Genomic DNA, 21360 nt, shown 5'->3' with positions numbered 1-21360 from the left:
ACCCCACTTGTGCATGTTCTCAGGGGAAGCCTGCTGGACGTGGGTGGTACTGGGGAAGAACACGTGGGGTTGGTCCCCAAGTCTGACACCGAAATCCTTTGTCCTTGGAGAAGTCCTCAGACGTGTGCATCTGCACATGGAGGGGTGGGTCTGCCGGTTGTGGGGGCCCGTCCTGGCTCTGTCTGTGCTGCTCTGACACCTCGGCCGGCCTTGCTCTCTGCCCCAACACCCGACCTGAAGCCGTCTTTTGCCTGATGTGGCCTTTTCTTGTGAATACAGAGAGCTGCTTAAAAGGGAAATAAATTCTAGAAGAAACCATTTAGAATTAGCACTGGTTGTGGTCCTTCACATGGTTATTGACGTTAAAACCTGTAGGATTTATGGAGGCTGAAGGCTGTGGGAAGTGAAGGTGGGGTGGTTAGATGCTCTATTCCCATGTCTGCACCAGCTGTTTACTCTCTTACCTGCTTGAGAAAAATTCGAGTGGACTTTTGAGCATCTGATGAAAGTGAGCCATCCTCAGGAAATGGCTCCTGTACGTGAGAAGTCACTGCAATTCTAGTTCTGCTCAGGACATTGACTCACAGGTCTCTTCCTCAGGAATCCGTGAGCTGTATGTTCATGATTCCAACATTGTGTACAGTAGTCTAGCTTCTGTCTTGACTTAATATTATTAACATTACAGACTTCATTATCAGGTACTTACAGAACAAAAAGCATTATGTTTCCTTTCTTTTCCCTTTTTTTTTTTTTTTTTTTTTTTTGGACCCTGAGATCAAGACTTGAGCAGAGATCAAGAGTCGGATGCTTAACCAGCTGAGCCCCCCCAGGCGACCCTAGCCCTATGTTTCTTTAGCCAAGTGACATTTTGAACTTTGTCTTTATCTTCACGTCTGATTTGTGTGGTGGGCTTGTCAGGATTAAGGTGTTAAGAGACATTGAGGAACATTACGTAATAAGAACCCCACCCTAGATGGCATAAACCATTAGGTTGAGACCAAGGAGAATATTGGTGGCGGTGGTTAGAAATTCCCGCATCGTGGACACCAATGACAGCTTTATGCACTGGTGTTCTAGCATTTTCAGAGTTTTATTTTCTGTAATTAGTGAAAAAAGGTGATTTCTGGGGAGGCGGGGGCATAAATTTCAATCTTGACCCCAAGCCAACATTTCATAGAACCCCCTTCGGTAAAAGCAGCAGCTGTCTGCGTCCCAGAGGCTGGTTGTGTGCCCCGTTCAGGGGATGAGCCAGTAGTAGACGATCCCATGGTCTCCCTGGGGCTGTGGAGAGAGCTTCGCCCCTGGCCCCGACACAACAGCAAGCTGGCGGAGGCTCTGCTGCTCGCTCCTCTCCTTGTCTTTTGAAGGAATAACAGCCACAGTTATGATCTCATTTTGGCCGGCCAGTCTTTGGGTGCCCTGAGTCCTTATCTGTCTTACCTTCAATATATGCCAACAGTGGAGGTTGGTGTAGGGTCATCTCTGTTCCTCAGTCATCGGGACCTCCCCCATAAAGGCATTCCCAGATGTTAGCCGTTGGTAGGAAGCCTGAGACAGTCGTGTCGATGCCTCTGTTGAAGATCCTGTATGCCAGAGATTGTAGCCCCAGGAAGACCTCGCTTGTCCTGCACGAGCACAGATGTATCTGAGCCTCTGTGCATTCTCTTCACACCTCTCATTACTCACAGCAGATTCTCACCTTTTAATAATGTCCCAGCCCCACATGGCAGCTGCTTTCACTTGCTGAAAAAGTTCTGAGAAGTTGTTCTGAGTCATTTTGCAATTTCCTCTGTAGTGTCTGCTCAGAGCCAACTCTGTGCCATGGTGGTGGGGGGCGGCAGGCGCTAAGGGAGTAGGGGTTTGGGGACCCCGCGGGGAACATTTCACACCCTTCCAGGACTAGCCTCTAACTCCCCGGGGGAGAGGTTGGATTATTAGTTTCATAATTCAGTCTCCTGCTGTTCTTGATAATAGCATGAAGGACCAGGCAACACAAAATATATTTGTCACTAATATGGGAAAACTGAAGGCATGGTTTTCAACGCCCCCAGTTCTGTCTTTTCTCCTTTCCATTCTTCTGTTTGTTGTCACGCCTCCCTATCCCTTCTTTTGTTTGTTCAGCCTCCAAGCATCCCTCGTCCTCTGTGACTCACCTTCCTTCACACTCTCTGATTCTTTGCCGCCACCTAAGTTCTCTTGTGTTTTCAGAAAACAGCTGTCAGATGAGGAAGCTCTTAGATGTGCAATTGCTTAGAAGTTTCTGGGTTGGCATTGCACAGGCTGGCGGGTTCCACAAGTGTTGTGACACTCGAGGAGTCCTGCCAAGGGGCTTCAAGTTGGCTTTGAGTTGGCTTTGAGTTGGCTTCAAGTCGGCTTTGCAATGTTCTAGAATCTAGTACCTTCATGGTTCTTCAGCCATGACATAAAGGATGATGAGATGAGAAGACTGGCCTGGGCAGCATCAGCCTGCTGTTCCAGACACCAAGATGGGGCAGGGTGTCTGCCTAGCAAGGTCTTGAATACAGTGGTTTTATAGATGAGTTTCTGTGATGGAGAGACCATTATCAAACCAGTAATCTCAGGTGAGATTTAAAATCAGTTTTCTGTGTCTGAGGCTTTAAAAAATTTTTTTAAATTGGCATTCTGTCATGGTCATGGTGGTCTCTGATGTCTTTTGGTTTTGCTTGAGCTCCTGCCTGTCCGTGTGTGTTACCATAGCCACCCGCTGTGCTCTGCGCTCCCGGGGAAATGTGGCTTTGATTACTTTGGATTTATTGACTTGCATTTTCTAGAAGGTTGATCAAATTGCCAGTTTATCAAAAATAATTGTTGTCCTAGTTTAAATTTTATGCCCTCATTTCTATTATTGAGTCTGTGTTAGATTTTTAGAGATTGGGGGTGAAGTCTCAGGTAATGTGTGTGAGGCAGACATTGTTCTGTATGAGGTGATTGATTTGAGGTCCTGCCAACAAGATACAATCCAGAGTAATGGAACAGACTTGACTGTAACACTGCTTAAATGGGGCGCCCGGGTGGCTCAGTCAGTTAAGCATCTGACTCTTGGTCTCAGCTCAGGTCATGATCTCAGGGTCATGAGATCGAGCCCTGTGTCAGGCTCTGCTCTCAGCGCAAAGTCTACTTGGGATTCTCTCTCTCCCTCTGCCTCTCTCTCTCTCTCAAATAAATCTTTAAGAAAATAACACTGCTTAAATCTAGAAAAAAAAAAAAAAAAATTAACTACAACTAGAAGTAGAGGGGCCTACAGGTTGTATCCGTGCTCACTCCAATAGCACTTGGCAGTATCCAAGCCTAAGAAAGGTGTCAGGATATTAACAAATAATTTACATTTCATGTTTTTGTGATTTTTTTCTTCCCAATGCTACAGTTTTTAGATACCAGATTCCAGGTACTACTTTCAGCCAAACATGAGAACCGATAGTCTAAGGGTTTTTAAGTCCAAAGGGGATGTGGTTGGTTTCAGACAGTTTATAGGGCCTAGCCGTTCTCTCCCTACCCCAGCACCATTTTTCCTAAGTGACTGAGAGCCATCCTTGACCCATGCAACCTATTGGAACAGCAATCGGTAGAAGTCAGTGTAGTTACGGGCATCTGGATGGCTCAGTCCATTACGTGTCTGCCTTTGGCTCAGGCCATGATCTCGGGGTCCTGGGATTGAGACCTGTTTTGGGCTACCAAAGAGCGAAGAGTCTACTTCTGCTTCTCTCTCTCCCTCTGCCTCTCCCCCGCTGCTCATGCTCACACACACTCTCTCTCTCCTCTCTTGCTCTTTCTCAAATAAAAAATAAAAAGTAGTTATTAAAGGGTCACAAAGGTATGGGCCACCAGAGGGGTTGAGGAGAGCCAGCTCCCGTCCTCCTACAGCTCCAGGGGTCAGGCAGGGCTGTCAGCCACCTTGGTTTGCTGTGCAGCAAACGATCATAGATGGTGAAGTTTAAGTGCTCAGGAAAGTTTTTAAAGGATTCATAATTTGCTTCAAATTCGGGCAGGGAAAGAGCCCCCTTCACTCCCCACGTCAGAGCGTATACTCTGGTCCTTCTATCCCGGAAAGAGAAACGATGGCTCGGTTTCTTCTGGAGCCTGTTGGAGGGCCGCTGCAAGGCTGCTGACTGTTCTTTGCCTCCCTCACGGGTGGCCGTGTGTTGACTCTGATGGTCCCTGTGGCCCAGGCTATCCCAAACAGTGTATTTGCAGTTTATATTTGGAGAGTGGGATATAGAAGAGAGAAGATTCACAAGAAGGATTTCATCCCTTCCTATAATACGGGGGAAAAGCAAATAGATGTTTGTCTCTTAATTTGCTGTTGCTGGAGCAGGTGGGGTGTGGAAAGACAGTGGGACCGAGTGTTGGAGCCTCTGGCTGCCTGGTTGGCCTTAGAAAAGTCTCCTCATCCTCTGAATCCCCATATCCTTATCAAAAAGAATAGGACTGTATCTCCATGATAGTTTCAAGGAGGTAAAATCAGAGAAGAGCCATGTGTGAGAAACAGCTTTGGAAACTGCCAGGGGCACCAGGCCAGGGTGGTGAGGGGGACTGCTGTAGGGCCGGTTAATCCGTGTGCCCGTGAACACCCTCACGGAGAAGACTCTGTGAGACAGGCAGACCCCAGGCTTCTGTGAGACCAGGATGGAAAGATAGACCAAGCCTACCAGGGGATGCGAGTCTAGGCAGTCTGGAGGCTAAGATGCTCAAGGACGACCATCAAGGAACTAGAATGGGTGCAACTGTCTTACAGTTTTCTGAGCATCTTAGAACTGCTCTCAGAGCTGAGTGCTTGGTCTGCAGCTAGGAGCCGCGTGCTACCATGCTTCTTTTTTGTTCTAGGTAAGGCAATCAGGAGCCCATGTAGAGGACAACTAGAAAGAAAATATGCTTCTTGGGGAACCGCAGGAAAGGGGAGAGGACTCAGCTGTGGGGGAGGCTGGGCTTAGGTCGTGGGGCAGTGCTGTCCTGGGCAAAGGTGGACACAGCCTGAACCATTAAAGCCAAGTGTGTGCGATTGCCCCCTTCCGGGGTCCAGCTGTCTGGTCCTCTTTTATTTTTCATGCACACTTGACTTGCCCCGAAAATTGGTGGCTGTCAGATTGATCAAAGCTCTCGCTGATCCAGAATATGATTGCAGCTGGCGTTTATACGGATGCATCGTTTTTCCTCAAATACAGTGACAAAGATGGGGAAAAAAAGGCTAATAAATTTCAGAACAGGTAACACTTCAAAACCTTTCCTGCAAGAACTACTTCAGTAATCTATTATCAGTTGCCAGGAATAAAGTCAGAGACCTAACTCTTTTTTTTTTTTTTTTTTAAAGATTTTATTTATTTATTTGACAGAGATCACAAGTAGGCAGAGAGGCAGGTAGAGAGAGAGGAGGAAGCAGGTTCCCTGCTGAGCAGAGAGCCTGATGCGGGGCTCGATCCCAGGACCCTGGGATCATGACCTGAGCCGAAGGCAGAGGCTTAACCCACTGAGCCACCCGGGAGCCCGAGACCTAACTCTTGAATAGAAATGCTGTGTTTGGGAAAACTGGCAGTAAACACTGAAACCGACTAGAATGTTCAGCGAAGACATTAACCACTGGAGGAAGGGTTACTGTAAACACACAGGTTTCATTTATTTGATTGCCAGAATGAAAGTTGGCGGTGAGAGACTACTGAAGCAAGAGAAGGGAAGTGGACCTTAGCCCAGAAATCAGCACCTCTGGATGGAAGAGGGCCCGAGAGTAGTGTTGATGGAAAAGTCAGAGTTAAGCTTATATTTTACAAAAATAATTCAGTTGAAAGATACTGGTTTAGAGACGTATTTCACCAGATAAACATATTTGGTATGAATGTTAAGTGATGTAAAGTAAGCTTAGAAAGGATTTAAATTCGGGTCTAAATCACAGGACAAACAGAATCCTCTCAGCCATCAAAAAGCAACACAAAATAAAGCCCAACCCAGTCCGAGACTTGGAGTCCTGTCTCAGAGCCTGCGTCTGTGCCAGCCGAGCAGGCAGGTGTTTTGTTTTGTTTTGGATGCAATTGAAAGCCTAGGACATAAAAGGGTTTATGTCTCATGTGACTTAAGATGCCATTTGTAGTCTCTAGCAAAATAACGTTAAAGTCCTCTTTTAAATTTCCACTTCACTAGAAATTCTCAGAATAACGTTTATAGGTTGGGTTTCTTAATTAAGACTAATATCAGAAGAAGACTCTTTGTTGATTTGGGGTCCTGTCTCTGTTACCAGGAGTTGGCACACTTTTCCTCTGAGGGGACAGTTAATGTTTTAGGCTCTCGGCAAGCCTCCAGCTCTGCCTTCCGGGGCGGAGGCAGCCAGGGACGCCGGGCAGCTGAGTGAGCGTGGCGGCCAAGTGCTCATGAAACTTGACCTACGGCAGCAGGTGGAGGGTTCCACTGGCCCCCAAGGCCTTCGTTGACTGACCCTTGTTCTGCGGATGTACCCTTGCCTCTACTCTCTGTTTTCCAGGGGGTCATTAAAGTCTCTGTTACTCCATGGGCCGCGTATGTGTGCAGGCAGAGGGCAGGGGAGGCTCTGCGCCACATGCATCTCTCTTGATGTGCAGGTTTAACGGGACATTGGAGGGAACCCACAGCTTGCTTTCTGGGTGAAAAGGGAAATCAAAGACACAGGACCCGGCGTGGGCTGTGTTAGATGGGCTGAGCCGTTTTGTGTAAACTGTGTAAGCGTGATCCCGAAACACCCAGTCTTTGCTGCGAAGGAAGTGCCCGGTGGTGCAGAAATGCTTCCCGAGCCCTTGAGACGGCCTTGGCAGAGACCGCTCGTCTTACTCATTTCTGAGTTCTGACCCAACTCGGGTTAAATAAAGGCAGGCAGCAGGCCCTGGATCAGCTGCTCCCTTCTGGGGCCGGGGTGGAGGGGTGGGGGATGGGGGGGAGTGACTCTGGCCCTGGGAGCCTCAGAGCCTCCAGCGGGTGCCTCCCTGGCCTCATGGGGAGGCCTCCTGAGCAGGGAGTTTTTACTGTTGGGGCACACAGGTGCCACCCGAATGCTCTGCTGCCCTCCCTCCCTCGAGAGTTTGCACAAACTTGGCTTCTCTTCCAGCCGCTGTGGACGCTTCAGCCCCCGGCCATGCCCTCCATGTGCCCCTCCCCGTGGCCCTCCCCGTGGCCCTCCCCCACACTCTCCCAGGAGGGCAGGGTCTCCACGCAGGGCTTAGTGCTTCATCCTCAGCACTCAGCGTGGAGCCTGGCATAGAGGAGGGGATCCGTGAGAGAATGCCGAAATCGTGAAGTGTGATTTTTCTGGCCCACCCTTCGGGGAATTTGGAGGAAATTTCTTCTTCTATATTTCAAAAAAATGGCAGAACTTGGAAAGCTGAGCTCCCTGTACAAATGTTGACTTTTATCGATCCCTTGTACTGTGCTAAGTATTTTTACGTTTTACCTCATTGACTCATCGCAAGGACCCTATAAGACCTGATCCCTGCTTTCCAGGTGGGCACACGGAGTCGGGGGTGGGTGCGGGGAATCAGTCAAAGCCACACAGTGGGGAACCGCCGTGGTCAGCAGCTGGGTGGTACCTCCACAGCCTGTGTGCGTGAGTCCCCTGTCTTGGAAAAAGTAAGTGTTAAAGAAATCTTGGCCCAGCACATGCTCTGAGGCCCTTGGCATGAGCTTTGCACGGACACCAGGGTAATGAGAGAGGGCTCAGGTGATGGGCTGTCCCACTCGGGATGCGCACGCCCCTGTCTTTCATGCCACCATGATGCTCACCTTGTCATTCTCTGTCAGGTGTGGACCTGACAGGTGGCAGGGATTGCCACCGTGCCACATCAGGGTTGTCCATCTCTGCCACCCACCCCTCCTCTCCCCTGTAGCCCAGGCCCCTGCCTCTGTCTCCCATCCCCTCCCTGCTCTGCCTGACCCTCTGGCCACGGCTGCTCTGGCCCCCAGGTTCAGGCGCACCCTGTGGTCTCTCCAGCCCCAGACCTGGCTTCGTGTAGAGAACTCATGTATCCCGAGTGCCTGGCATCAGTGTTCACAGCTCAGACCACGGTGGGTCTCGGTTCTGTGTCCACAGGACCCCACACTTTGGGCACCGATCATCTTGAATTACTTGTGCAGAGCATGTCTTCCCAGCCAAACACCATGAGCGGAGGAACTGTGTCAGTCTGTTCATCGCTGTGTCCATAGAAACAGAACACTTTGAGCCTTTTCAACCTCAAATCATTTTTTTTAAGTGACAGGAAAGGAGTGCATTTATTAAAAATACTTAAAAATTAAACCACTGTAAAAGAGAAAATTCAAATGAGCCAAAGGATAAAAATATCTTGGTTAACACTGCATATGTGATATATATCATTCCATTTTTAGAAAATCTGTGCGTGTATGTTTGTGTGTGCTAGAGAGACACAAAACGCACACCTCTTTTCTGCCCTTCCCGGGAAGTCGTGGCCTTCTCGGGTCAGCAGCCACACGTCTGTCCCGTTGCTGGGAACTGTCCTGACACCTCAGTGCGTTTCTGTGCCCTGATTTATTGGGTTCATCTTTATGTTTCCGTATAAAATAAGGGCTCTCCTGTGACATCAGCTCATGTTCACTTTTACGGTTTCTGTTCCTCTTCTGCTTTTGGAAATAGAACTCTTTGGTCTGAAAAACAGAGTGTGAGTGTTTCCTCATCCTTTTGGTACCATTTTGATAAATCTAAAAACCTGTTTCTCTAGAGTTTTCCATCCAGGGATTGTTTCACTAAGACCAGTACCCTGCCTCCCCCGCCCAAATATGAATTTCATTGATCACCCTGAATGCTTTTTAACCCCCACCCCAGCCTGCCAAGGTGCTGAGCACTGTCCCCTCATCCCCTCCTGAGAACCCCTGGGGGTGGGGGTCAGGCATGGCCTCGGCCACGGGGCCTGCAGCTGCTGAAGTCTGACCTGGCGCGGGCTTGGGGGGCCACCTTGCTCCCTGTGGGATAAAGCCCATCTCTGCTCGCCTTCCCGGGAAGTCATTTGGCTCTTTGTGCTCATTCTGGATTCCTGCCGCTGGGGCCATTTGGGGATAATATTAGATCTTTCTCTAAGTTAGTCAGTGACTTTAATGTAGTGCAGAGTAAATTGAAAAGTCCTTTGTACAATTTTTAGATATTCCTTTTTTTTTTTTTTAAACTAAGAAGAACTTTCCTGACAATTTGCTAGGATGTGACAGCGACACAGTGGCTGCTCTCAGGTCGCTGGGTCCTGCAGGCTTCTTGCAGCTTCCAGATGATAAGAGCACACACAGAGCTGCAGACTGCACCTTCCCAGGGCTGGACTATCCTGGAGCATAACCAGTCATTTGCCCAGAGTCTAAAGCTTGTTTTTTATTTTCTTCTAACATTCTTTTTAGGGGTAATAGAAGTAGTAGAAACCTAGCTCTTCTGCCTCATGTGCTGGTGTAACGAAACTCTGTGACCATGATCCAGACAGGGCTTCTCTCCCTAGCGATGGCTCAGTCTCAGCTGGTCTGCGTGGTGGAGAGAGGGGGACGTGGTGGCAGCTAGGGAGCTCCCAAACGGACCCCTTGTTGTCACAGGACCAGGTACCCAAGCAGGACGAGGGTATCTTTCCTGTGAGGTCTACATGTCAGCTAAGTCCGCTAAGAATCTTCCCTCCAAGTTAACATTCGTTTCTTCTTAACCAGGGACTGAAAGGAGCGCATGCTGGAAATGCTGTCATTTACCTTTTCCCTGTGAAATAGGATTCCAAGTTATGCAGCACTTTTCAGCCTCTTTTCTTTTTTTTTTTTTTAAAGATTTTTTATTTATTTGACAGATCACAAGTAGGCAGAGAGGCAGGCAGATAGAAATGGGGAAGCAGGCTCCCCGCTGAGCAGAGAACCCAACATGGGGCTCGATCCCAGGACCCTGAGATCATGACCCGAGCTGAAGGCAGAGGCCTAACCCTTTGAGCCACCCAGGTGCCACCAGCCCCTTTTCTTAGGCTGGAAGTATTCAGGGCCCAAGTGTTACAAACAGCCGCCTCTGGCGGAGGAGTCCGCGGCGCCTGCCATCCCTCCCTCCGTGACCACTGGGCCGCTGACAGGTGGGAAAGCCCAGGCCACACTTGGCTCCTGATGGCCCTGATATTCCATGGAGCGACTGCAGCATCTCAGGATACTTGTAGACAATGTGATGTACTCATCCCACCGTGATTTTTTTCTTTTAAGATCCAAATCCTAGCGTTAGGTCAAAAGCCTCCAGTAGCCACGTTTCCAAATCAGAGAGAGTATATGTCAAAGTTGTTACACCCAGGGGATGAGATTTTATTAATCTGAAACCAGGAGGAAGGGGGCACGACACCTTTCTGTGCAAGAGCGTCGCACTGAGTCGAGGTCGGAAGGGGCACTCGGGCTCTGCCCCTGCGTTCTTCCTGAGAGACCCAGGGCGAAGCGCCGGAGCATCCTTCGCTGCATTGTTGCCACTGCTGGGAGGTGAGGCCCCTGGAGTGTAGACACGTTTCTGCCCCGGTTTAAGGGAGCAGCAGGCCTCCTTAGCCGCACATTGAAAACACTGAAACCAAAAGTAACTTTCGGATACCTTTTCTCTCCCAGTTTTTTTAAGGTATGGTTGATAAAACTATCTTTAAAGTGTACCACTTGATGATTTGCTGTGCACAGACACTGAGCCGTCATTATCACGGTCAAGTTAACGAACACATCCGTCACCTTGCACAGTTACGTGTGTGTGTGGCGAGAGCACTTAAGCACCTTCATGCCCAGGTCTTCAGGGAGTTCCTCGGCTTGTAAATAAGATCAAATCATTTCCAAGCTGGGATCAGCCTTGGTGTAAGCTCAAAACCTGACAAAAATGTGTTTTGGTCACTATCACTGCTGTATCCTTACACCATAGTTTTAGGGACAACTGTTTCTTCATTTAAGTTTTAAAAGGAAGCCATAAAGAAAACACTTGTTTCGCGCTTGCCTATAAAAAATGAAGCCCACAGTGAGCCCACGATTCCTAGCACTGAGCCCACAGACTGGAAGCCAGGAAGCTGCGATGTGCGTCTGAGGTGGGGGCGTTCCTTCTCCTGCAGAGGCACACGCTGCTGGGCTTCCGAATCCAGATGGGCCCCCAGCCCTGACTTGTAAACATCTGTCTGTTGCTTTATAAGCAGCATCCCGCAGTGGGGGGGACGTGGCGCCTAAAAGACGTGGAGGTCATCTGTGGCTGTGTGCGAGCTGCAGGTGTTCTCCGAGCAGAGGCAGCCTGCGGGGCCCAGGAAGCCACAACCGCAGGGGCAGAGGCCCAGGAGGTATCCTGGAGGGGCGGGCACCCTGCAGAGAGCTAGCCAGGAGCCGGTCCTGTGCTGTCCCAGTCCCTCACCCCTCATCTCTTGACCCCTCATGTGTGTCGTCTCAGTCCCAATAAGGATTGCGCGCCGGCAGGTCGGGGAGGACCCTTGCCAGCTGTGTCTCTCTGGCATCCAGCAGGGACTCAGCAAATGTAGCTCCCTTTTCTCTAGGACCTCGTTGGCAGTTCAAGGGGTGACTTGATGGGATACGTAATGCCACTTCTCTTCCAGCAATAAGGAAGTCGACTCGGAAATGAGCCTCACCCAGGATCGTGTGGAGGACGGGGGGGCAGGGCTGGGAGAGAATGCTGGTCCTCTGCCCCTTGCCTGTGCTTTTCACCCCCATCACTGTTGGGTTTGAAAACGGGCCAACCAAAGTAGTCACTGTGACTAGAAATTGTTCATCAGACACACCCAGAATTCTATTTTTTTTTTTTTGAAGATTTTATTTATTTGCTAGAGAGAGTGCATAAGCAGGGGGAAGGGCAGAGGCAGAGAAGCAGGCTTCCCGCTGAGCAAGGAGCCTGATGCGGACTCGATCCCAGGACCCTGGGATTGTGACCTGAGCTGAAGGGAGCCGCTTAACCAACTGAGCCACCCAGGCGTCCCCCAGAATTCTACCTTTAACAGCTGGTGCGGGCGACTGTCACTACGAATAGAGAAACTGAAATGTAACCACACAGGCGAGTCTTGGGGGTGCGATGTAAGAACACCTTTAGAATTAGTCTTCTTTTAGAGTTCCTGCCTCCTGATCCCAAGTAATCGTCACCACCTCCCCCAGACAGTAGCTAAACTGCTCCGCCTGAGAAAGGTGACTTTGTCGCATCCGAGCACTTGATCACGGCACATTAAAAAGTGCATTTGCTATCACAATCTCCACGAGCCTTCACTTTTCCCAGTTAATCTTACCAGAAGTGTTGTTCAAATGAATTCAGATTTTCTAAAATGGCAAGATACTGTATTTTTAAAGTCTCGTTATTTTAACACTGCATTGTTAGGTGTGATTTTTGACATTCCAGCAAGGCAAAGCTGTAAGCTCACCAGCTGCCATTAACTTATGGTACATTTTGTCGGATCTTATTTTGTGCAGTATATGTGAGCTTAATATAGATTCTATAACCCTGGAAGCTGTTATTTTTCAGAATTGCAAAATTACATTGTCTGAGCTTGTGGTGCAAATACCAGCATAGAGATTTCCAATTAAGTGAGTTTGGGAGTCTCAGTAGTAGTATTATCTGCGTGGTTTAGCTCAGTTCGTGGAGGGCCGGACCCAGACTACCAGGGCCGTGGGTATGATTCTGTCTATTTCCTCTTTCCCACGAGCTCAGGCCACATACCTTTTACGTGGCTGTCTTTCTCTGTAGACCGTGGGACAGCATGATCACGCTGAAGGCAGCGCCACTCCTGGGAAGCCGAAGTCGAGGCTGCTCGCTGCACTGCTGGGTAGAGCAGCAGCCAGCCTCACGTGGTATGCTTTTAAAAAATAATCATAGCTTGGGCCCCCCACAGAGTCTGAGTGAGTCGGTCCAGCCTTGGGTATTTTTTTTAAAGCTCGCAGAAGTGCGTAATATGCGGCCAGGTTTAAGAGCCACTGGAAAGGAGGAGCGCAGGGTTTGGAGTGGTCTGGTTGTGTGCCCTAGTGCTGCTCCTTCATGATGCTTACAGCCCCGGGGGGAGAACAGCCACCTTTTGGCTGCACTGTTCCGTTTGGCGTTTACTGTCATTAGGCTTTCAGGGCATGAGTCATAAGATTTGGTTGTCTTAAACATGAAGTGAGACATTTTGATAAATCAAGATGCATTTTGATTGGTGCCTTAAGATCCACATGTTTTCTTTTTCTTTCTTTCTTTCTTTTTTTTTTTTGTATAAGTTTACCCAGAATGAATGTCTTCTGACGGGCGTTACCAGAAAAACGCTTGTGTTCACAGTTAATAAACAAAACTGTGGATAACGCATGTATCAAAGGAGAATTATTAGTACTTACACATGCTTTGAACTGTTTGAGAAGTAAATTTTTTGTATTGTATATATATAAAGGTCAGTGTCTAGTTGGATGCTTAGTGCCTGTTAATGTGGTTGATCTAACTTCTGCACCAAGGTTTATGAGAAAACGAGAGAAATAATGATATTTCAAGAGCCCCAGAGTCTGGGCGTTCTGGTCACAGACATCTGGCTGGGAGAGGAGCCTCACTTTCACTCTCCTGAGTCGGGCTCTGTATTACAGTGCTCATTCCCCTTGTCCTTCTGGCTCATTTTGTGGTTCTCCCTTGGAACACGTGTGCTTTCCAGGGCCGTGTCAGCGCTCCTCTTCCCGAAGCCTCCCGCGCACCGCGGAGTGGCTCCCGTTGGTTTATGGACTCTTCCTCTCTGGTTGGCCCCACACGAGCCCGGGTTGGCTTCCGGCGAGCCCTGGGCTGTGCTTCGGTGCTTCTCACCTTGGCAAGGGTACTGGCTGCTCATGCAGGACCGGTGTTCTTTCTGGAGACAGAGGCGGCCCTCAGTTGAGACCCGCTGAATTAAAGGACTGGCCAGAAGATCAGTGTGGACGGTAGGGCCGGGAGGGAGGCAAGAAGGGAGGGCAAGAGCATCCCGGTTTTGTGTCTACACTCTCATTTGGCAGGTGTCAGCGTTTGTAGCAGGGGTGCCTCAGGCCGCTGGGGTCGACCCTCACACTCGTGTGAGCTGTTCGTGCTCTGAAACGTCCCCAAGAAAGTGAATGGAGCATTAAGAGCTGGTTGTGCCAAGTTGAGCTTTTGACCCCAGCCAGAGTGCGAGAGGTCAGGGCTGAAGGCACTTAAACTGAAGAAGGGAGAGTTTCAGCTAAGGGATGGTGGCCAAAGCTGGATGGTGGGTAGTCACTGGTACTGGGCGTGCTGCTTTGTCTCTTGGAACAATGGCAGTGTGGGGAGGCGAGCGGAGAGAGCATCGGCTGGGCCCTGGCCACTGAGCTGGGCACTCAGGGCAGTGCCAGTTAAAGGCCCCTGCCCTGGAGAGGCTTACACACCGGTGGGTGGTAGGATGGGCTGGAGCTTGGATGGGGGTGAGACGAAAGGAGAAAGAGAGGTGAGAAGACACTGAGTGTAATCCGGCACTGCAGGCACTGTGAAAACACATGGGAGGAGACACATTTGAGACCTCAACGCCCCGGCCTCAGGCAGGACCATATAGACGGGCTCCCCTTGAGAAGGTTTTTTCTTTACTGTGCTTAAATTCAAGTAGGAACTTGTGCTGTCGGGGGGACTGACCGTCACCCCTCTTGTCCCTTGGTCTGGATGATTCCATTCCCACTATCATCAGAAAGGTTCCCACAAAGCCGGTTCATCCCTCTTCTCTGGCACTCACTGGGTTTTGCTGTATCACCTGCGCCCCTCTGGGTCCTTCTGGGGAGGAGGGCTGTGCAACCCACAGGGTAGGGGAGGTCCCTACCTTCACACCTGTCCCCAGCACATGCAGCACCTCTGACCTTTTGACTCGTATTCTGCTACTTGGCATGAGAGCGCGGGGCTCACGGTTGGATTTGAGGGCAGCGCTGCGGGGTCTTGTGGCCAAGCCATCCTAAAGTCCTTGCGGTGCCACGCCGTTCCGGAGGCTCCCCACCGTGCTCTTAGAAAGCCACCAGCTTGGTTTTAGAACACCCTCAAGTCTGTTACAGCGACGGCTAGTCCTTTGCCTTGTTTGCTAGTGTCAGTACGAAAGAGCCATCTGTCAGACAGCTACTAGGACAACAAAAAAGCATCCTGTGTCAACACTGAGCTCCTCTCTTTACTGCCATGTTCTGGAATGATAGCCAGGCTCGTTTGAGATGAAGGAGACCATTTGCCCTAGGCGTTTGCCCCTGTGAGGTCGCCCAGAGAGCCCTGGGCGGAGATAAACGCTGTCTGCATGCTTGCTGGGAAGCCGGTCATCACGGAGTGCGTCCCATCCATGACTGTCCCCATCTCGCCCCCTCTCAGAGTGCAGGACAGATCGCCGCGCTGTGTAGGAGCTTCAGCGACGTGCAGAGCGACGGCATGGAAGGGCCGAGGGGGACTCGGGACCCACCTCCGCGGCCGCTGGCTCGTCACCTCTCCGATGCAGATCGCCTCCGAAAAGTCATCCAGGAGCTGATGGACACGGAGAAGTCCTACGTGAAGGTAACGGAAGGTGCCGCGTTTTCTTCCCTGCTCGGTCTGCCCCCCCCCCCCACCAACTCCCGGGGTGGCCGGCTGTCGGCGGGGGTCCCCGGGTCACATGTGCCTGGAACCCCAGCAGTCCTGACGGAGCCGCCTGCTCCTGGAAGCGGCGGATCGCTGTTCGGGGGGTGGGCGAGGGGCCGACGAGCTGGGAGGACTTGGAAGAATTAGATTCTCGGCTCGTTTCGTTACCAAGGTAGCTTTCGCTATGGAAACAGATGTTCTGGTTTGTCCTCTGCGGTCTGTGGGAAGGGCGTCTGTGCTGGCGGCGGGAGAGGGCTGGAGATGACTTCAGGGGCTGAGGAACTAGGGAACAACTTGCTCACGAGCGGCTGTTGGGGCGGCCCCCAGACATGCCTGGTGGCGGTGGCCATGTGGGACAGGTCCCACGACAGAGCCGTGGTCATCACGGGGCTGCTCCCACTGCGGCACAGAGGGGTAGGTGCGAGGATCTTCAGTACCCGAAGAATTCGTTTATTTTTCTGAGGACCCCAGTCTGTAGTTTGAGAAACAATTTCTGAAGGACACTGGAGCCTGGGAAGACAAGGGTCTTCTGTCGTCTGTGTTTGCTGGAAGCAGCATGGCACCAGGCAGTGGCTGCCAGTGCCCCCAGGCTCTGCCTCAGGGTGGCGGCACGGCCTCGGGTGGTCCCCTCCAGTCCCTCTCGGATGGGCGTGCCCGCGTTCCGGTGTGCGTGCACACGGCTGTCACCTTCTTCCTCCACACGGCAAATCTGAGCTTCCCCTTTCATCACTGTCACCGTCATTTCATCTGGACGCTGCAGAAGGTCTGCTCGCAGGTGGAACTACCCAGAGCTTCTCCTTCTGGCCCCACGGGGAGAAAGAAAAGCTGTAGAGTTGGCAGTTTACCTTCTTCATCCCATCACATCCTGTCCAGTATCTCACATGGGGAGATGAGGTGCGCGCGGGGCGCTCAGACCCTGCTTCTGGGTCATCCCGTGAACGTGACAGCCTTTCCGAAGCAGCTGCCTGCGCTGGGTGGTTTGAGGCTTCAGAGACCCTCTGGCCCCCGGGGGACGGTGGTCACGAGCTTTCACCCACAGAGGCGAGGGCGGAATTCAGTTTCTATTGCTGCCCGCCACGTGCCTCTGCTTCCCCGTTGGGCCACACCGCACCGGGAGGGTTGTTTCGCTGAGATGCTGGCAGAGGACTGAGATGGATGTTCTGGGTGAGCTGGTCAGAAAGGACCCTTCGCTCTGCAAGCAACCCTGCACTTTGTTTTCGTAGGGCTGCAGCTGGCTGGCTCCGCGGCTCAGTGCTCCCAGCTCCCGGTGTGTAAGTCCTCCTGGGCGGCCCCGGCCGGCACGAGGAAGGAGGGCAGCTGTCTCCGTCACTGTCTCTGACCGAATAACCAGCACGGGTGCCTCTTGTGATTCCCACACACACACACCACTTTTGTTTTGTCATTTCTCTTTGTGGCTGACATTTAACACGGGATTTTACTCCCTGTTCATCTAACCTTGGTCCCTGCATGCAACTTGGAATTTGCAGCACTGGTGTGTTCGCTGATAAACGGTTCAGTAACTCCTCACATCGCCCTGCTCTGAAGCAGTCGCCGTGGAGGATGGTGAGGGAGGGAAGGCCAGGGAGCTTTTCATTGCTGCATAGGAAAGGGCATCACAGGCCTGTCCACTTGCTCCCAGGACCCGTGCCGTAAAGTCCTGGAGATTTCAGGCTCTGGCAAAGCTCTTCCGGTCTAGATTTCTCCACTGTAAAATGAGGGAGCAAAGTAATGGACTTTGTAATCAATCACGTCTAGCATTTTCATTCTCAGAATTCTTTAGAATAAATGAAATAAGGAAAAAAACCCTTTTCTATTACAAAATTGTATCTTGGTCTTGGCTTCAAATTATTAAATAAACCTATTATCTAAAGAGTTTTGTGAACACTGTCCACTCCCGCTGTTCTGTACTGCTGGAGCCCAGTTTACTGGAGACTCAAACATGGCCTAGATTGTACACATCATGATTGCACTTAACCTCTGCAAACTTTTTCTTGCATCTGAATACGGGAGTTTGAAATTCTGCTAATGCATCAACTCCAAAGTTGAAGAGCTTCCCAGATCTTGTCCTGTTCCTCTCAGCTCCACGGTGGGGCTGTCGCCATGCTCCCTAAGACAGAGGAGGAAGCAGGGTGAGGTCGTGGCCGGTGTGGTCATTCCCGACAGAGGTGCCTTGCCAGAGCTCACCTTCTCTGCAAGGGGATGAACGATGCTGCACTTGGTCACGGTCTCTGCCACCAGGCTTTCGAACTAAGCAGGACGGGTGTTCCAGCTGCTGAGTGCACTGGCTACTAGTGTCTGTGAATTAGGTCAGAAATAATTGTAACCACCTTTAGGGTCATGAATTTCAACAAGACTTGAAATCCATCATGGCTGGTGGGAGTCTGGAGCTGTGGTTAGGGTTGCTGGAAACTCGGGTTTTTCGGAGACATGTGCGATAAAGATTCTCTTCTTCTGTCTTTCAGGATCTGAGCTGCCTCTTTGAATTATACTTGGAGCCACTTCAAAATGAGACCTTTCTCACCCAAGATGAGGTAATCGGTCCCTTCCCCCTGTCCCCTGACACACAGGTCAGTCTGTTTGCCCATTAGTGGACCTCCCCGAAGGTTCTGTCGGCTGATCCCCAGAGAACATCCAGGACTAAAGGGTCATCAGAGGGACCCAGGTGTGGCCTCCTCCAAAACCTTTTATGTGGCCTCTGCTCTGTGAGGCTCAGTGAGAAGAGTTTACTCGTACAGGACAGTGTCCTTTTTGGAAAGAAGGTGTGGCCAAAAGTCGCTCTTTAATTCATGACTTGTTAAATCTCAGCAATTAGTTCTTTTCTACTGACTTCCATTTTTTGCTAATTTGAATCCATTTACATTCATTTGAATCCATTGTTACATCCACTTACAAGGTTATTTTAGAATTACTAGAACCAGAGCTGTAAAAATTCTGTGTATAAACTAGGTCACGGAGTGAATATGCTGCCTTCTTTGAAGGACGTCCTTCTGTCTGCTTCTTGGTGAACAACCTGGGATTTGCCTGTCTCGGGGTTAGAGTGATCTCTGGGTCTTCATGGCTAATACCCTCTTTCTGATCCTGGCCTTCATACTAGATGGAGTCACTTTTTGGAAGTTTGCCAGAGATGCTTGAATTTCAAAAGGTGTTTCTGGAAACTCTGGATGATGGGATTTCAGCATCCTCGGACTTTAACAGCCTTGAGACTCCCTCACAGTTCAGAGTAAGTGTTTTTGAACTTTGGTTTTAAGCAAAAATAAATGGGTGGTGTGCAGAACGCTCCCTTGAAAAAGAAATTGCTGTCCCTTGCCCATTGACAAGGTAAACTTAGTGCTCTCATTGTGCTGTTTTCCTCCGGCAGGGAGTAAAAGCGGGCCACGTTTTCATCTTGAGTGGTTCTGGTAGTCAGAAGTCTGGGTGGCACAACTTACGTAGAATCGGCCTGGTAGCTGAGCATGTCCACCACACTGTTTGCTCAGATCTACTGAACCATATGTAGGGAGTTTGCTCGGTGCAGGAGCCCCTACCCTGCATCTAATCTCGCATCTTCATGGTCATGTGATGCTGGGATGAAAAGCATAGGTCAGCGGTTCTTTGATGAAACCCTGTCTCCAATGTGGGCATCCGTGAGTGGTGAGGAGCCCCTCCGGGGAAGGAAAGGTGCAAGACAGGAGAAGGGGGACAGGCCAGGATACAGACAAAAGCATCTGTCCTGAGTCACGCAGAAGTGGCTTGATTGATGACCCTCCCAGATCATTCATATCCCACTTCCGATTCATATCGGATGTATTTTTTGTAGAACTTTCTTGTCCTGTGCCCGTGGTGTCAGTAGGCTCTGCTACCAGAAAGCGTTCAATCAAACTAAAGGTCTGCTAGGGGAGTGCCAGGCCGTTCTCAGTCTGCTGTGAAAATGGGGTAGTCCTGAGTTTTTTTCATTTGGTGGTTTCTCTGCGTTATTAGTGCCCTGGTGTCTGAGAGACAGGTGCCACAGATACACCAAAGTAGTCAGATGCCATCTCAGAGCCAGCAGACACTAATTAAACCATGTCCAATATGACTTTTCCCTCTCCTTCTAGAAATTGCTTTTTTCCCTTGGAGGCTCTTTCCTTTATTACGCGGACCATTTTAAACTCTACAGTGGATTCTGTGCTAATCATATTAAAGTACAGAAGGTTCTGGAGCGAGGTAAGTTGCTCATACCTTTATAGTTGTGCCTTTTTTTTTCCAGTTAAGAGTAAATTTGCATTTAATAAGTAGAAATAAGTGCAATTTTAATGGATCATACTCTGTTCTTGACCTTTAAATTGACAGACATTAGAAGAAAAAATTGCTGGTTTATTTCAGTTTATTGGTAGCATTGAATACGTGTCCTAAGAGCAGAGATGTTTCTCAGCCATGTGTCACTCTGCTGTTAAATTACCTCTGGATTTTTTTTTTTTTTTTTTTTTTGCCAAATTCCCTAATCTAAAAACCGGGAACCCTAAGCTGGTGGGTGGGGATAGGAAAGAACGTATGCTGTTTTCTTCCTTTCTCCTTAACCGTCTTCGGCCCGAGGAACCACCGCAGACCCCACCACCACACTCCCTTTTTGATGGAACCAGGCAAACAGTTAAGAGCCCACATCCTGTCCCTGAAGCACCCTTCATCTCTCCACATTTTTAGCGTCTTCTTTCATTGGCTTTCACTGAAGCCTTTCATTTTCTTGAAGCCCGGATAGACTGGTTGGGTGGACCTCAGCCCTCTTCCCCTCCGTGTGGACTGCTGACCCTGCTCTGCAGGCCCCGGGGAAAGGCTGCGGGACAGGAGAGGCTGCGCCTGCGCAGGCCCGCAGAGGGCGAGGCCACGGGAGACGCCGCGCATGCGCGGTGCTGCAGCGGGAGGGCTGGAGGCGTTCTTCGGCCAGTGCACCGAGCGCCTGGGCTTTCAGTCCTGGGCCAGTCAGCCGGCCAAGCCCGGGCGGTGTATTTGAGGATCTGATGACAGCCGTGACCTGGTTCAGTAGGGAGCTTTGTGCCACTGTCACCATCGTCACCATCTGCTGCTCAAGGGCCTTGTGTGCTCCTGTCACACCGGATCAGGAATGCTGCCTCACCTGAAGCCGTCCTGTGGCTGAGGCAGCTTCCGCAGCCACGCGCCTGAGAGGAAAGCTCTCCAGTCTGGCTCTGTCAGGAGCGTTTCTGGCGCGTTCTTCGGCATCTCATTTCTGGTGGCGGGGACAGGAGGGAAGGTGAGGGGTCCCGGCATGGATCCGTGGGCCGCGGGGCCCCTGACGCCTGTGCGGCTCCCGCACCCGAACGCACCTCACGTCGGCCCGACCCGGCCCCAGAGCAGGTCACCGGGCCGCCGCCGCCTCATTCTCTCACGGGAATGGGGGAGCCTGACCTGAACCTGCCGCAGCCTCCGCTGGGATGATGTCCTACGTTTCTGCAGATCAGTCCTGCCGAGCTCCTAGTCCCTGGCCCTTGGCTGGGTTCTGAGAGGACTTTCCCCAAGGGCCTTGCTTCGGATCCCCAGGGATTGCGGACACCGGAGCCATACTGGGTGGCGCAGCCTGCCAGCCGCAAGGAAACCACGCCGTTTGGCTCCTCAGAAAGGTTTCAGAGCAGGAGAAATCCGCAGGCCCACCCGAGGCCACCCCCACACTCAGCGGCCCCTGCTGGAAACCCAGAGCCTGATGCTCACCGGGATCCCCGTCCTTATCCCAGCACCCCCAAACCCCCCAGCTCTCCACTGCGCCTTCAGATTGGTCCTGCCATGCCCCTAGGCCCTAACCCTAACCGTATGTTGGGTTCTGAGGAGTGCGCCTCCGAAGGCCCCGGGTTTGGGGACCTTGAGCACTACCAGAGGACTCCGTCTGCCAC

General features: G+C 50.9%; 1 protein-coding gene across 1 annotated transcript in view; it reads left to right on the top strand.

The window, feature by feature from the left end:
• LOC111158677 (T-cell lymphoma invasion and metastasis 2) overlaps window positions 1-21360 on the top strand; it is a 182594-nt gene that overhangs the window by 150538 nt on the left and 10696 nt on the right. Inside the window, exons 16-19 of the mRNA XM_022520876.1 lie at window positions 15260-15439; window positions 17965-18033; window positions 18597-18722; window positions 19576-19684. Coding sequence (XP_022376584.1) covers window positions 15260-15439; window positions 17965-18033; window positions 18597-18722; window positions 19576-19684 — 484 coding nt within the window. The remainder of the gene's footprint in view (window positions 1-15259; window positions 15440-17964; window positions 18034-18596; window positions 18723-19575; window positions 19685-21360) is intronic.

The sequence above is a fragment of the Enhydra lutris genome, unplaced genomic scaffold (assembly GCF_002288905.1).
Source record: "Enhydra lutris kenyoni isolate GAN:26980312 unplaced genomic scaffold, ASM228890v2 scaffoldscaffold62, whole genome shotgun sequence".
In the NCBI taxonomy this organism is placed as follows: Eukaryota; Metazoa; Chordata; class Mammalia; order Carnivora; family Mustelidae; genus Enhydra; species Enhydra lutris.
Note: the sequence above shows the minus strand (reverse complement) of the source record. Positions and strands in the feature narration are given on the sequence as shown.